The 17,593-nt window shown below is 40.9% G+C and overlaps 1 protein-coding gene across 4 annotated transcripts in view; it reads right to left on the reverse strand.

The window, feature by feature from the left end:
* The window catches only part of nme7 (NME/NM23 family member 7), a 321,021-nt gene that overhangs the window by 23,871 nt on the left and 279,557 nt on the right, over positions 1-17,593 (reverse strand). For 2 of the 4 annotated variants that reach the window (XM_068040698.1, XM_068040697.1), the window contains exons 10-11: positions 9,146-9,253; positions 7,154-9,047 (exon numbers count right to left, since the gene is read on the reverse strand). The exons of 1 other annotated variant lie outside the window; for it this stretch is intronic. In XM_068040698.1, coding sequence (XP_067896799.1) covers positions 8,877-9,047; positions 9,146-9,253 — 279 coding nt within the window. In that variant the 3' untranslated portion in view covers positions 7,154-8,876. Of the gene's footprint in view, positions 1-7,153; positions 9,048-9,145; positions 9,254-17,593 lie in introns of those variants that run through there. One more of the 4 variants, XM_068040699.1, reaches the window with a different exon arrangement.

Genomic DNA, 17,593 nt, shown 5'->3' on the forward strand with positions numbered 1-17,593 from the left:
TCGCGGGTTTTGAAGGTATTGTCTAAGGAGCCTTGGTGCTTTGCTGCAGTGCATCTTGTAGATGGTACTGCTGCCACTGTGCATCGGTGGTGGAGGTAGTGAATGTTTGTAGCTGGGGTGCCAATTAAGCGGGCTGCTTTGTCCTGGATGATGTCGAGCTTCTTGAATGTTGTCGGAGCTGCACCATCCAGGCAAGTGGAGAGTATTCTATGACACTCCTGACTTGTGCCTTGTAGATGGTGGACAGGCTTTGGGGAGTCAGGAGGTGAGTTACCTGCCGCAGGATTCCTAGCCTCTGACCTTCTCTTGTAACCACGGTATTTATATGGCTACTCCAGTTCAGTTCTGGTCAATGGTAGCCCCTAGGATGTTGATAGTGGGGAATTCAGCGATGGTAATGCCATTGAATGTCAAGGGGAGATGGTTAGATTTTCTTCCTTGTTGGAGATGGTCATTGCCTGGCAATTGTTTGGCGTGAATGTTACTTGCCACTTATCAGCCCAAGCCTGGATATTGTCCAAGTCTTGCTGCATTTCTACACTGCTTCAGTATCTGAGGAGTTGCAAATGGTACTGAATTCCATGCAATTATCAGCCAACATTCCCACTTCTGACCTTATGATTGAAGGTAGGTCATTGATGAAGCAGCTGAAGATGGTTGGGCCTAGGACACTACCCTGAGGAGCTCCTGCAGTGATGTCCTGGAGCTGAGATGATTGACCTCCAACAACCACAACCATCTTCCTTTGCGCTAGGGATGACTCCCAACAGTGGCGAGTTTTCCCTCTGATTCCCATTGACCTCAGTTTTGCTAGGGCTCCTTGATGCCATACTCGGTCAAATGCTGCCTTGATGTCAAGGGCAGTCACTCTCAATCACCTCTTGAGTTCAGCTCTTTTGTCCATGTTTGAACCAAGGCTGTAATGAGGTCATCAGCTGGCGGAACCCAATCTGAGCGTCACAGAGCAGGTTATTGCTAAGCAAGTGCCACTTGATGGCACTGTTGATGACACCTTCCATCACTTTACTGATGATTGAGAGTAGACTGATGGGGCGGCAAATGGCCGGGTTGGACTTGTCCTGCTTTTTGTGTACAAGACATACCTGGGCAATTTTCCACATTTCAGGGTAGATGCCAGTGTTGTAGCAGTACTAGAACAGCTTGGCTAGGGGCGCGGCAAGTTCTGGAGCACAGAATTTCGGTACTGTGGCCGAAATGTTGTCAGGGCCCATAGCCTTTGCAGTATCCAGTGCCTTCAGTCGTTTCTTTATAATGCAGAGTGAATTGAATTGGCTGAAGTCTGGCAGCTGCGATGCTGGGGAGTTCAGGAGGAGGCCAAGATGGATCATCAACTCGACACTTCTGGCTGAAGATTGTTGCAAATGCTTCAGCCTTATCTTTTGCACTGATGTGCTGGGCTCCCCCATCATTGAGGATGGGGATATTTATGGAGCCACCTCCTCCAGTTAGTTGTTTAATTGTCCACTACCATTCACGGCTGAATGTGGCACGACTGCAGAGCTTAGATCTGATCCGTTGGTTATGGGATCACTTAGCTCTGTCTTTCTCATGCTACTAATGCAGTTTGGCACGCAGATAGTCCTGTGTTGTAGCTTCACCAGGTTGGCACCTCATTTTGAGGTATGCCTGGTGCTGTCCTGGCATGCCCTCCTGCAGTCTTCATTGAACCAGGGTTGGTCTCCTGGCTTGATGGTAATGGTAGAGTGGGGGATATGCCGGGCCATGAGGTTACAGATTGTGGTCGAGTACAATTCTGCTGCTGCTGATGGCCCACAGCACCTCATGGATGCCCAGTTTTGCATTGCTAGATCTGTTCAAAATCTATCCCATTTAGCACATTGGTAGTGCCACACAACACGATGGAGGGTATCCTCAATGTGAAGGCAGGACTTCCTCTCCAGAAGGACTTTGCGGTGGTCACTCCTACCAATACTGTCATGGACAGATGCATCTGCGGCAGGCAGACTGGTGAGGACGAGGTCACGTATGTTTTTTCCTTCTTGGTTCCCTCACCACCTGCCGCATACCCAGTCTAGCAGCTATGTCCTTTAGGGCTCGGTCAGTCGTGGTGCTACCAAGCCACTCTTGGTGGTGGACATTGAAGTCCCCCACCCAGAGTACATTCTGTGCCCTTGCCACCCTCAGTGCTTCCTCCAAGTGCTGTTCAACATGGAGGAGTACTGATTCATCAGCTGAGGGAGGGCGGTAGGTGGTAATCAGCAGGAGGTTTCCTTGTCCATGTTTGACCTGATGCCATGAGACTTCATGGGCTCCGGAGTCGATGTTGTGGACTCCCAGGGCAACTCCCTCCCGACTGTATACCACTGTGCCGCCACCTCTGCTGGGTCTGTCCTGCCGGTGGGACAGGACATAACCGGGGATGGTGATGGCAGTGTCTGGGACATTGTCTGTCAGGTATGATTCCGTGAGTATGACAGTCAGGCTGTTGCTTGACTAGTCTGTGGGACAGCTCTCCCAACTTTGGCACAAGCCCCCAGATGTTAGTAAGGAGGACTTTGCAGGGTCGACAGGGCTGGGTTTGCCATTGTCGTTTCCGGTGCCTAGGTCGATGCCGGGTGGTCCGTCTGGTTTCATTCTTTTTTTATTGACTTTGTAGCGGCTAGATACAACTGAACGGCTTGCTAAGCCATTCCAGAGGGCATTTAAGAGTCAATCACATTGCTGTGAGTCTGGAGTCACATGTCAGCCAGACCTGGTAAGGACAGCAGATTTCCTTCCCTAAAGGACATAATTGAACCAGATGGGTTTTTACAACAATGGTTTCATGGCCAACATTAGACTAGCTTTTTAATTCCAGATTTATTAATTGAATTCAAATTCCACCTTCTGCTGTGATGGGATGTGAACCCATGTCCCCAGGGCAACACCCTGGGTCTCTGGGTTACTAGTCCAGTGACAATACCACTACGCCACCGCCTCCCCAGATTTAGATAGTTTAAATAAGTGGGCAAAAATTCAGCAGATGGAATATAATGTGGGAAGATGGGAACTTGTCCACTTTGGTAGGAAGAATAGAAAAGCATTATATTCAAGTAGAGAGAGATTGCAGTACAGGGGGATCTGGGTGCCCTGGTACACACCAAAAGTTAATATGCAGGTAAAGCACGTGATTAGGAAGGCAATTAGAATGTTGCTATTTATTGCAAAGGGAATGGAATATAAAAGTTAGGAAGTTTTGCTACAGTTGCACAGGTCTTTGGTGAGACCACATCTGAAGTACTGTGTACAGTTTTGGTCTCCTTACTTAAGAAATGTATATAATAGGATTTGAAGCAGTTCAGAGAAGATTCACTCGACTGATTCCTGGGATGAAGGGGTTATCTTGAGGAAAGGTTGGACAGGTTGGCCTGTATTCATTGGAGTTTAGAAGAATGAGAGGTGATCTTATAAAAACATACAAGATCTTGAGGGGACTTGACAGGGTGGATTCTGAGAGGATGTTTCCCCTTAAGAGAGAGACTAGAACCAGGAACACAGTTTTAAAAATAAAAGCGTCTCCCATTTAAGACGTAGATGAGGAGAATTTTTTTTCTCAGGGTCATTAGTCTGTGGAATTCTCTAGGGTATAGGGGGTAGACAGAAAAGTAGAGTTGAGGTCACAATCAGATCAGCCATGATCTTATCAATTGGCGATGCATGTTTGAGGGGCCGAATGGCCTACTCCTGCTCCTAATTCGTATGTCTTTTTAAGAGTCCATATAGAAAACATCTACTGCATTACCTTTATTAACCCTCTCTATTACTTCATCAACAAACTCTATCAGGTTAGTCAGATACAATTTGTCTTTAACAAACATGTGTTGGCTGTCCCTTAGTAACCTATACTTCTCTGACTGAGAATTAATTTTGTCCTTGACAATTTTGTCTCCGGTAGTTTTCCTCCCATTGATATTAGACTGATTGGTCTGCAGTTATCAGGTTTATTCCTCTCCCCCTTTTTAAGCAGGGCTGTAACATTTGCAAAGCTCTAGTCCTCTGTCACTACTCCCATATCCAAGGAGGTTTGAAAGATTGTGGTCAGAGTTTCTGCTATCTCCACTCTAGCTTCCCTAGGCAACCTCACTTGCATCCCATCTGAACTGGGTGACTTGTTACCAGCGCCTATATTATGACAGAATAGTACATATTATATTTAAAGCTATCTCTGTTTCTCTTTCCACAGATGCTGCCAGACCTGAGTATTTCCAACATTTTCTGTTTTTATTTCAGATATCCAGCCTCTGCAGTATTTTGCTTTTGTACTTTGAATGGTTTTGAAATAGCTAAGGATCAAGTTGAAAGAAATTTGGTGAATTTAATGCTCAACATGTCCAACCAATGCAAAGCAGTATCAACAAAAATAATAGAATGTTAAACTATATAACCAAAATGGACTTTGTAAGAGGAAGTCATGATCAAACTGTACAGTGAATCTTGAGTACTGATTGCGGGGAAGATATTTGAGTGTTAAGAGCCATGATACTGGTCAAAGGTCACCCTTATAAGGGAAAACGAGAGAAACTTGTGCTGGAAAGAACCTGGGGCAGAAGGGAGGAAAATGGACTAGGGAACTGGGCCCTGCTTTCCACCATCTGACATTTGCATAATATGTGCAAGGAATGGACATCATGGCAGTCACGAAAGAAGAAAAATCGAGATTGCGAAATAGAGGTGGTAGGAGGTCTTATCGTCTAATTTTTCCTTATTCTTTGCTGCTATCTCAACTAATGATGATTTTGGTTCCTGACTGGCTTCGATAGTATAATTTCATCACTCCATTAATTAAGAGAATTGGTAATCATTAAACCATGCCTTAGATGGTACTAGAAATACTACATTTTGTTTGAGCTAAAAAACAAAACTGTGGGACATCCAAAAGTTGTTCATTAGCCAAGATTTTCATTTTCAAACAGAAAAACAAAGGGCATTCCAATCAATCAGGTGCTTAGTCATATCAAAAGCAGAAGAATCTGCACAATTTGGACATTTCACTTTCTATGCAGGATCTGATACTATGGCAACACAAAGGCAAAATATTGCAGATGCTGGAAATCTGAAACACTAACAAAAAATGCTAGAAATACTCAGCATCTGTGGAGAGAAAAGAATGGAGTTAACGTTTCAGGTCACTGATCTTTCAGTTCAGCGTTCTGATAAAAGGTCCTCGACCTGAAACGTTAACTCTGATACTGTGGTATTTGATCTGGAGCATAACAAATTGTTCAGGTTAAATCATTAATCCATCTTATTAAAATATTTATAACTTCAATTTTGTAAGATAGTAAAACGTTGTGTAAATAAGTGATAGCAGAAGCAACTCCTTCATTGGTGGATTTCCCAATTGTCATAAACTACCAGTATTCTTACAAAAGACTTTGGTTCTCTTCCAGCTGTCTTTTTTTTTGTTGCTATATTAGCATTTTCTGAGTCATTGCATCAAAAGATTGCTACTCTGTAATTGTTTTGTCCAGTCTTTGCGCAAGAGGTCCAGTCAGTACTGTTTAATATAAACCCAATTACCTGCAAATTCTGTCCATCTAAATCTATTGGACCTGAATTTGCTGAAAACTTGTGCCATCGCAATGAACCATCCACAGCATACTCCATTATTATGGTACAGAAATTCCAGCAAATTATGGCATTAGAGACTTGTGCTATTATGTATGTCACACCATAATTTCCTGGAACTTGTATATCTCTCGCCAAAAATAACTAGAACATAATTATCATAGCTCTACTCCCATTAAAATCAATGGTGAATTTGCTGAATTTAAATCAGGCTTCTCATTTATTTTGTGCTTTTGAAGTAACTTTATGTGCATTACCTTTGGTGCCCTACTTGCTGCTGGCGCTTGCTGCAGTTGCATTTTTGTAATACGTGACTCCTTTTGCAGATAGCTTTTCTCGTGGTGCTGTTTCTTCATTAACAGCAACCCGTGTTCAGCATGTGAATTTCAAAGAGCATCTCAATAGCAATGACAGATTTAGAGGAAGAATTGTCAGAGGAAAAACATTGGTGCAATTGTGTGTCTGGCACCCACTCGACTTCATCTCAAAAGCCAAAACTTCAAACTTAGTCACAATTGCATGACATCCAAAAAGACCTGCCTTCATCATATGCACTCTGAGGGTGGCTATCAGAGTTACAGCATCTCCTTGAGCACAACCTCCAATGAAGATCATCCAGAGGGACAGGTTTATGAGTGTACATTCTTAAAAGTAGTTTATGAAGTCACTGTGCATCTTGACTGCATGATGCCAGGAGAAGAATGCATTGCCTAATCAGGCTACTTAAACTGGGAAAAAGTCTGGGCCCAAGACAACTTGTTTGTTTCTGGGGATTAGTTAGGTTTAGGAAGAGCGAGGAGTGGTCCTGAAGGGCGTATCATTTTGTTTTAGTTTACAAAATAGTATAATGGAGAACTGTAAAGAAAATCCAAAACTAACGCCTTCACATCAATTTAGTTCATATTACTTCTTAGCTTTGTGATCATTTTAGTTGTTTACCTTACATGTGGTATTAATGATGAGGCCTAAATAACAAAGTTCAGCGTCTTTAAACATTGCTGCTCAAGTTACAAGGTCAGGCCATATATGGTATTATAAATCATGTCGCATAACTGATCATTTTTTTCACATTATTTCTACTCAATACAATATTTATTAACTGTACCAAAATAAGCAAAATTAATTGTACTTGCTAATCTTAGAAGAAACAATTTTGTCAAAATCATAAATTCGAGAAAATATTGTGCCTTGTAAAGGTATTGTAACATACATGTCAATTAGGTTATGGTCCAGTTAAGCATTTATTTGGGCTGAAACTAGAAATACTGACCCTTCCTTTTAAAGCATCCTCAAATGCAAGATTAATTAACTTATAAGTAGAGCCCGACCAAATTCACAGTCAAATTGATCAAATTTCAGCGTCACAGCATTTTAAGAATCCAGAATTTCAAGATTTCACGTATTTACGTCGTAAAATTTATAGTGTCTCAACCAACCATGAAAATGCTCTATTTAAACCAAAAAGACGACAAGGGAGGTTTATGGTTTCAATTGTCATTTATTGCATACTCAAAAACAACTCTAAAAAGCTGACTATAAACAGATCACTTTCTTTACTCACTGATGTCAGTGGTTGAATGTGAGCATCGAGCAACTTGCAAACTGTCTTTCTTCATTCACTGCTTCTGCGCTGTGAACCCATGTCCATGTTTAGACACGGCTCTCACCCTATCCAGAGTTTGTTGGAATTGTCAGACAGCACCGTACTAGCCTTGCCAGGTGGAGGATTCTGTGTTCCAGAGTTCCAAAACTGCAGTACCAGCAAAGTACAATTTGCTTCTTTTGCAATGCTTTTATAAGCAGGAATCTCCAGTCTACAGTTCTTGTCAAAGCCAGGAATTGCATCAAACGAGGTTAAATCCCGTGTGCATGGTCAAAGATACACACAGCTTTCAAGAATGCCACAGAAGGTTGTTCAAACCTCTGAGCCACATTTTCGTCACCACTTGACTCTTTCCTGTAGCAGTAATATTGTTTGAGCTTCTTTGCCATGCAAGAAAACACAGCATTTTGTTTGACTGTGCTTCAGCCCAGAATGATATATGCATTATTTTACTGTAAGCTTTGTGGATTGCGACATGTCAAGATTCAAACCAAGTGATTAAGTCGTGTGGCAACCTTGGTAAGAAATTGAACCTCCACATTAAGTTGAGCATTGCTTAGAAGGGTTACAATGTCTGTTGAACCTGTGTTTTCAGTGGCAGTGTGAGTTCTTCTGAGATGAAGTCTGAGTAGTATTTCAGATGAGCTGCATTGCTGTACTGCCCGAAACCAAGAATTCCAACATGTAATTACTGGCTCTGGAGGAAGGGCAATGTTTTGTTCCCCAATTTCAGCCACATCTGCAATATGTTGACTGTATGAAAGCTTGTGGCTAGGGCAGTGTTTGCAGATCTTTTTAATGTAGCTGACCAGTTTGTCGACTTTACCAAAGCTGATTTTTCACAGCTCACTGACAAAAGAAATTATATGTGCATTACTTGTAATATGGACAGCATTAGGCTTACATGATTTTGTCATGTAAGTTGCATTGTCACTAATGAAAGCAGATTCTGTTGAAATCTGCACCATGTTTTGAAACGGTTTTGATTATTGCTTGGGTAACTGTGGTGTAATTAACAGCTTCTAAGTTGACACAGTCTGCGAGTACTGTTGTTACCGTTCCTGACTGTACTACTTCGGTTTTACCAGACAAAAATAATCAAAGAAAGTATGCAGCACATAATTGTCTTGTTTATCACACTCAGCACAAATAATTGCAAAAGACTCACGAGTTAATCTGAGAATTAATCTCTTCACAATGTGTAGCAAATACCTTCAGTAGGTAGTCCTGTTGTAGTTTATTTGCACTTGGAAAGCAACCACCATTTTGCACATTTTGTTGAATAAATACCTGCAGCTTCGGGTGATCAAGTTTTTCCAATGGTATGTTGGCACTTGCAAAAGCATCCACAAGTTCAATTGTAACTGACTATTTTCTGTCGACATCTTAAAAAGAGATGAAATCGTTGCTTTTTTTTTTGCGTGATTGTTTTCCAGCAGTGCGGTGTCAGATGTTCTCTTTCTGTTGCGATGGCTTTCGGACTCTAAGTGCCGCTGAACCGTTGCCCACCATGTATGATCCAACGAAATATTACAGCTTGTACAAAACAGTATTCACCATCAGCCTTTCAATCAATGTGCTGCAGTAATGGTTGTGGCCGTTTCTGATTTGCTCATTCTGGCATTCTCACTTGTCTGCTAATACTTGAGACTGCTTCTCTCAAAACTGTACCAGAAGCCTTCCCTCATCTACCAATCAGCGAGGTAAGCCTAGTGTCGATCACTAAAACATGTGATGTTCGTAACATGCCCAGCAAGATGAGCCGTGTGTTAATGAATAAAACATGCGAAGTTTGCAAAATGGCCGCTGTCACCGTTCGTTTTGCATTTTTCACGGATGTGAATTTGGTAGGGCCCTAATTATAAGAGATTAATATTGATTACACCTACACCAACCATAGATATCATACTGTTTGTTCAAAGTGTTCATTTGTTAATTATCTTCTCTGCTTACCTCCAGAACTCCATCTTCAGGGAGGTCAGTGCAATGAATGGCATTCTGAATTTTGTTTTTTCCAAAAAGGGCACGCAAACTGCGAGGCCGTAGATGACGAGCAATTTCCTGCAGAATGAAAATCCAAAAGCCATATTTACAACTTATGCTTGTTCCTGTTACTCTGTAATTTAATCCATAGAATAGTTAATAGAAAAAAAGGGAGAAAAGATCTTTTAAAATATATAAAAGTTTGCACTCTGATATAGGCAGACACTGGGCACAAGGAATTTTAAATTAGAATTTAACAACCTAAATGAAGGACTGAGTGTTGCAGTGTCAGTTTCATATATTTGTATATAAATCCAGTCCTGGTGACCCTAACTGCAGGGGTGTTAATTTCAGACTCCAAGGTAGTACATTAATAGCACCCCAGAGGGGAGGGTTGAAAAAATGTTCAATTTCCCAGCATAACTCACCTTGATGAAGACATTAAAGATGAGTTCATACCTTAAGAATGACAACTGCTCCATTTGAAACCAATATACCTTTATTCTTGGCTGTTTATAGTCTGTCTTCCATAAATAACTGTCATATTTATACCTTTGAAAGAAGGCCTATCTGTGTGGTATCTTGGAATGAATGGAGTGAATCATGGTACTGCATAACTTTACCTCTTTCAGCATTGTAGCAGTGGACAACTGTGCTTCATATGCAGGTTACCCTAACTTGCAAATCAATTTAGATGAGGTTGGTCATTAGCCGAACTTAGCTCATCCATCCAGAATTAAAAAGAAATTTACACTTCCCCCATCATACCATCTCAGTATATCTTCAATGAATCTTAAGTATTCCCTCTGCCACCCTACATGGAATGAACACTCTTTGAATGAAGTTCTTCTTGAAATCTGTATTAAATTATTCAGTTTTAGACTAAGTCTTTTTGTTCTTAGTGTATCCTCTAGTACTACTTAGGATTCACCTTATCTATACTGAATATCATGAATACTACAAGATCATAGGATAATTACAGATGAAGAAGGCCATTCCTCTTATCTTAATTCACCCATTCACAAAGTTCCTAGAGTCCACCCTCTTCCCACCCGCTCCAATTTTACATAGATTATAAATAACATTAATGGGTTTGTATTGCTTATATCTGTTTTGTCACCCGTTTTTAAATTATGGGCAGCGTGCTAGACGGCTTCCAATCTACTGATGCCCCCTCCAGTATCCAATAACTCCCTCATAATAATTATCAGCGCTTCATAACTCTCCTCCTTAGTCTCTCTCAGCTCTCTGGGATATATACAATCCATCGCTAGTCAATTATTTGTTTTGATACTTTTTAGTCTTTCATCTCATTTACATCAAAGCCACTGATTTTATTTACTGTATCTTGATTTGTGGAGGACAAGTTGTTTATGTCTTTCCTTGTGAATATTTAGAATCTTGAGGAACTAATCATTCTGAATATTGACTATTTTGTGACCATTTTCAGATTCAAATCTGTGCGCATCTTTTATTATTTTCACCTCTTCCCCACTGCTCCTTTAGTGTTTTAGTACTGAAAGAAATTTTACTATCATGCTTAGCTTCAGCTATTATTCTTATTTCTCAGTCTTTTGTTCTCACTCTGATCACCTTATAAACATCCTGAGTGATCTGTGCGGAAGCAATAGTACACTGCCACCTCTGTGGACAGAGGGTGCAATTACAAGGTAAAGAGTTTGCAGAGGTGATTTCCTGTATAAATGTGGACATTAAGAAGGTATAATGGAAAAAGTTGACACAAAAATGTGCCAAAAAGAGTGACAATAGGAATTTGCTAAACAGGATATACAGTAGTATATTTGGATATATGTTGTTTAATTAGATATAGATAACTTTATTAAAGTAGAAGTCCTAAATATGAGGTCCTTGGGACACTACCGTTTACATCCCTCTAGTATATAGTGTCACACTCATGCAAGGAACAGTTATGAACTAAAGTGAACTGCAGTAATTATGAACTGTAAAAATGAACTGATGAACTAAACTCCAAAAAATGGACATACTTTTACTGCAGACAAGATAGAGTAAGAGGTCAGGTGACCTCTCCTGTACTGCAAATATGCATAGTTACTGTTGGAGATTAAACCCATCATCACATCTGTACTAGTTTAGTTTAGTTTAGAGATACAGCACTGAAACAGGCCCTTCGGCCCACCAAGTCTGTGCCGACCATCAACCACCCATTTATACTAATCCTACACTAATCCCATATTCCTACCACATCCCCACCTGTCCCTATATTTCCCTACCACCTACCTATACTAGGGGCAATTTATAATGGCCAATTTACCTACCAACCTGCAAGTCTTTTTTGGCATGTGGGAGGAAACCGGAGCACCCGGAGGAAACCCACGCAGACACAGGGAGAACTTGCAAACTCCACACAGGCAGTACCCAGAATTGAACCCGGGTCGCTGGAGCTGTGAGGCTGCAGTGCTAACCACTGCGCCGCCCGTAATAGTCCTGGGGAAGGCACATTAAAGTGCTAAACAGCATAGCTCCATCTTCAAGAATTGGGTCGACAAAGGCCTTCACAGACAGGGAGACTTCAGATTCAAAGCCAAGATAATAGGTGGGATATAACACCACTTAATCAAGATAAGCCACATTCAAACCCCTTTGTGTAGCAAAGGCTGCAAGTTCAAAGATATTGTATGAACACACCAGGGGAGAGCATCTATGGTCACCTGACTGAAACCCAAACTTGCTAAGGCTTTTCTTCAAAAAGAGCTCTCTGAAAGAGAGAGAGAGAACGCCAGCCAGCCAGGGAGCTAGGAAATCCATTCCAGCCGAGAAGAAGACCCTGCCTTTAACATCTTTAAACCACAGAGACAAAGACTGCAAAGATCTGAAAACTCCCCAACTGAGAAAGGGTAACAGTATTCTCACCACCAACTTTGACTGAGTCTTAACCAGAGGAGTTTGCAATACTTCAGTGAACCAAGAAAAGGAACACCAGGCCTGTACCGCTATTTAAAAAAATTCCTCCCAGAAAACCAAGGAGGTTTCAAAGTGAACTCTTTTTACAACAATTGGACTTAAATGCATGCTACCCTCTAATCTCTACCTCTTTAATGTGTGCATATGTGGTTGTGAATATTTTCAGGTATTGTTTAGCAAATAATTTATCTTTCTTTTAATCCTACGAGAAAACCTGTCATTTGTCTGTTCAATAGACCACTAAAACACTCAAGGACTAAAACAATATTTTTCAAAAAAACATTGTTGGGTCAGTTGAGAGGTGAAAAGTGGAAGTCATCCACACCATCTCCCTCCCCCTGCTGTCCATAACAATAAACATTGTAAGGTTTTGGTAGGAAGAATTTGGAGAAACAATACACGCTATTTGGTACAATTTTAAAAGGAATGCAAGAAGAGATAAATCTGGGGTTGTTTGTTCACAAATCTTTGCAGGTGACAGGATAGATTAATATATCAGTTCATAAAGTTTCTGGGATCCTGGGCTTTATAGAGGTATAGATTACAAAAGCCAAGAGGTTATGCTAAACCTATATAAAACACTAGTTTGGCCCCACCTGAAGTATTATGTCCAATTATGAACATCATACTTTAGAAAGATATGAATGCTTTGGAGAGGGTACTAAGAGATTTAATAGAATGGTTCCAGGGATGAGAGATTACAGTTATGTAGATAGCACTGAGTAGCTGGGGTTATTTGAATTAGAGCAGAGATGGCTAAAGGAGATCTGATAGAAGTCTTTAAAATCATAAAAGGTTTAGATCAAGTAAATAAAGAGAAATTGTTTCCAATGGCTGAAGAGTTGATAACAAGACGATACAGATTTAAGGTGATTGGCAAAAGAATCAGACATGAAGAAAAACTTTTTTACACAACAAGTGGTTAAGACTTGGAATGTACTGCCTGATAGAGAGGGGGATACAAATTCAATTGTAGCCTTCAAAAGGGAATTGGATAAATATTTGAAAGAGAAAAATAATGCAGGAATATGGGGAAAGAACAGGGGAGTGGGACTAATCGGATTGCTCTTCAAAAGAGGCAGCACAGACATGATGGGCTCTGAATGGCTTCCTTCTTTGCTCCAGTATTCTATGATTCTATTTATAGTAAAAGCTAGTATCAGTAAAAGTGACCATGAAGCAGTCAAATTGTTGTAAAAAGTCAAGGGTATTAACATCCTTTTGGAAAGGAAATCTTCCAGCTTCTTCTGGCCTATATAAGACTCGAGTCCCACACCTGGTTGGCTTTTAACTAGGGCCTATCAAGCCACTCAGTTGTGTCAAACCACAACATCAGCATTGGTTTAAGGAGAAGGTCCACCATCACCTTCTCAGGGCAACCCAGGATGGGCAATAAATTCTGGCCTTGCCAGTGACGACGACATTTCGGGAATGAATGATTTTTAAAAAAAGGTCCTATCATGGTGTCCTGGGGAGCTGCACTCTTTACATCCCTCCATTCCTTTAGGCAACTACCCAATTGTTCTGCTATGTTCAAGCATGACTGTGATGACTTGCATTTTCTGCACATTGCTCAGGTCATTAATGAACAATAGGTCAAGATGAGCACTGCTGCTCATGGCCTCCTTGGTGCAGTGGGTCATGAAACAGTCACGATTACATTTACCAACTCTGATTCTAAAACAGTTTATATTTGGTTGTTTGAAGTCATCCATTAAAATAATATTCCTTTGCTTACATATATTCTTATCTCTTCCTAGAGAAAACTGTCCTCTCTATCCTAAACTAAACTGCAGTTTGAATCGTGATGTGAGCAGTTGAATCATGGAATACTTGCCAGTGCAAATGGTTGAAGGAGACTATTGCATCTTTTAAGTGAAAATTGTACAAATATTTGAAGCAGATGAAGATTCATGGCTGTTGGGAGAGAGTGAGGAAGTAAGAGCAGTTTTGAACTGTTCTGCCAAAGAGTTGGCACAAACAATATGGGTGAAATGGCCTCCTTCGTTGCTGTAAACATAAAAAAGTTCTTATGTAGCATATCCATAGTACTAGCTTGTATTTGTTTGGAATTAGAGATGTCAAACCACAGTAGTTCATGCTGGAGCTTGTCCCCTTCCCCACCACCTCCTCCACCACCTGCAACACCCCATCCACAGGATCAACTTTGCTCACTTCCAGATGTCCCTGACCCATAGAGGTATACCACCTGCTTTTTTTCCAGTTTTTTTTTTCAGAACACTGTATACCTCTGAATGTTATATTAATTTCCAACCTCTGGGTTTAACCATTTTCCAATCTTTCTACTACATTGTAATTCCTGTTGGCACAACAGTCTCCAGTTCTAACATCTAAATTCTCATTCTTTTATGCTCATGTCAGGTTCTGCAGAAACACTTGGTTCCAGGCCTCATCATAGTCTTGATCCAGATGTGGATGCAAAAGCTGAATGCCTGAGAAATGACAGGAGCTGCTCTCAACATTAAAAACAGCATTCAACTGAGTATGGAATCAAGTAGCCTTAGTAAAACTGATGTCAATCAGAAAACCTTGCAGTGACTGGAGTCATACTTGACACAAAAGGTGCAAGAAAGACAGACTTGTATTTATATAGCACCTTTCATGACAACAGGACATCCAAAAGCGCTTCACAGCCAATGAGGTACTTTTGATGTGTAGTCACTGTTGTCATGTAGGAAACGCAGCAGCCAATTTGCGCACAGCAAGCTCCCACAAACAGCATTTTTTTTTCTGATGTTGACTGAGCGATGAATATTGGCCCGGACGATGTGGTAACCTCAAATTCAATCTGAACTGGTCAAATGTAAGAATGTTCTGTGAGCGGGTTCAGGCAATACTCACTCGTAGACCTAAACTGGACGATAAAAACCCAAACAACTCCTTAGTGAAGTGTTAAGCAAGGCTGTTAAGAATCCTTCTGCTCCGTTGGCATATATTTGTCAGAGTACTTGCAACTTTCAGGAATCCACTGTACTACACAGGTCTGCCACTTATAATGCTCTCCCTCTCACACACTATTGAATTCCTTGGCATCAATGCCCGTGAAGCCATACGGAACCATTTTACACCCACCAGCCTTCATCTGGAATGTTCCTCAATCACCCCACTAAAAGCCTCACATGGTATGTAAAACACTCATCGACCCCATTATGGTCTGCATGCTGACAACTGGATTTTACTGCATCTCAAGGCCACCCAAAGTAATTCTCAATTTTGGGCATTTTTTAAAAAGATAAGACAGCTAAAAGTATCAAGAGAATATAGTGGTCTCCCAAACTTCCAATCCTTTAATGAAGAAGTTGTGCAGATCAAAGAGAGGAAAGTCATAGAAGGAGTTGGAAATGTGGAAGGATGAGGTGAGGCAGCTACAGCTTTGTGACAAACTTTTGCTTCTCCTCCTTTTCATCCTACCAGAGCCCAAATCATCAGTCAGGAAACTATATTATAAATCTCTCATAACACTACTCGTCAGCAATCCATTTTAACATCTCTTCCATGTTTTTGCCTCAGATACCTCTCAGGCAAACCCCCTACCTGTCAAGACTGAGGAACACATTATTTTGCCACATGAACAAAAACTTAACATTGCATGCCCTGACTGGAAGGGCATTAGCATAGTACCAGACAATGTTGAAACAATGGAGACCCAGCAGTTGCTTCGAAATACACAGAAGTGGTCAAATCAGTCTTAGTCACAAGACTAGCTGGCTGGAGTTTTTGAATTTGAACTTCCAACAAAGGATCTGAACTCAAGAACGCCATGTGCTCATGGACTAAGAACATCTCTCCTGTCTGCCTGCCTTCATCTCTTCCCACGGAACTGCATCTTGTGAAAACACTTGAAACTCAAAGAAAAAAAGGTTTCTGACGTGAACAAGGTTTTATGAAGACTACTGGGCCCCAATGAAACGCAAAACCATATCTTTGATCAAGGACTACAACGAGCTCGAGAAACAGTAACCAGATATTGCCTCAAACTGTTCTACTTATCTTTTCTTCTGCCCTATTCTGTCCTTATCTGCATGTTTATATCGCGTGTGCTTGCTAGCGTGGGCGCATCGTATATCCGCAGGCGTGAACCATATGAGAGTTTAAGTTTAAGGTTCAATAAAATTTCATCTTTCTTCTTTAAACCAAAGAAAGCCCGTTTGTGTTCATTTCTTTGCCTTATAATTGAAAAGTTGTGAACAAGGATTCACAAAGGGGAGCTCAAAACACAGTGTGTTTAATATTAAACCCTGTTACAATAAGACCAGGTAAAGAAAGCAAAAGACCTCTAGACACATTGCTCACCTGGTTGTAACATACTCCTTATGAAGCAGTAGTCGAAGAATCATGCTACTTTGCATCCTGCCAGCACTCTAAAACAGGTGCCAATGCTACTATTACTCTCCTCCAGAAGTATTCAAGAGACAGCCACCTGGAAGAGCCAGATAGGAGCAAAACATTGCTGACTGAAGGGTCAGGAAACTTTTCCCCTGTACTGTAGATCCTGAGGATGAAGATTTCATGGGCCCTACTTTTAAAAAGATACTTAAAGAGCATCAAATGTGTATGCAGCACTTGGAATTGTATCAGACAATACGTTTTGGATGACAGTGGTAACCTAAAATACCAGACCTAAGACAAAGTGATGCATGCATTTGATAGGGGTAAATGAGAGAAAATCAGCCAAATACAACCTACAGCATTAATGCTTTGCCATGAGGATTCTTGAGCTAATTACTAAACAGGTAATATTGGAAGGGGGAGTCGGTTAGCTCAGTTGGCTAGATGGCTAGAGTGTGATGGAGAAAGTTGCCAACAGTGTGGTTTCAATCCCCATATGGGCTGTGATAGTTCATGGAGGCCTGCCTCCTCGCCTTGCCCCATGTTTGCGGAGTGGTGTCATTCAATTATACATTACCAACTATCTCTCTCTAATGGGGAGAGATGCCTATGGTCTTTTGGGACTACAGCTAGAATAATAATATTGGGAGGAAGATTAAATTTTGCAAGGTATTCAAAAATTATTTTTCAATTTCAAATTAAGACAGTTTGAACCACATCCTAGATTTCAGATTACAAGAATGATAAATTTTACTTTAACTGCACTTCAACATAATTGTTTTATTATTAGTGCCAATATGTCCCTATTGCTTTGCATTCAGTTATAATTAAGAAACACTGAAAGAACAAGTTTGATAAGCAAAACTGATGGCACATAGCATGATGAGCTGTGGTGATCCTATTTGATATTTTGCTAAATACAGTTGCTATTAATGTGCATCTGTCATTGTTTGATTTTGCTTTTACCTATCCAATCACAGTGAGAACATCTCCAGCAATGGCTTCACTACCCACCCTGGCCATTACCTCTGGAGCCCTTCCTCATCTACATACTGCCCCTCAGTGACATTATCCATATATATGGTGCCAGGCTCCACAGTTAGGCTGCAACAGCCAGCTCTATCT

The sequence above is a fragment of the Heterodontus francisci genome, chromosome 10, assembly GCF_036365525.1.
Source record: "Heterodontus francisci isolate sHetFra1 chromosome 10, sHetFra1.hap1, whole genome shotgun sequence".
Classification (NCBI taxonomy): Eukaryota; Metazoa; Chordata; class Chondrichthyes; order Heterodontiformes; family Heterodontidae; genus Heterodontus; species Heterodontus francisci.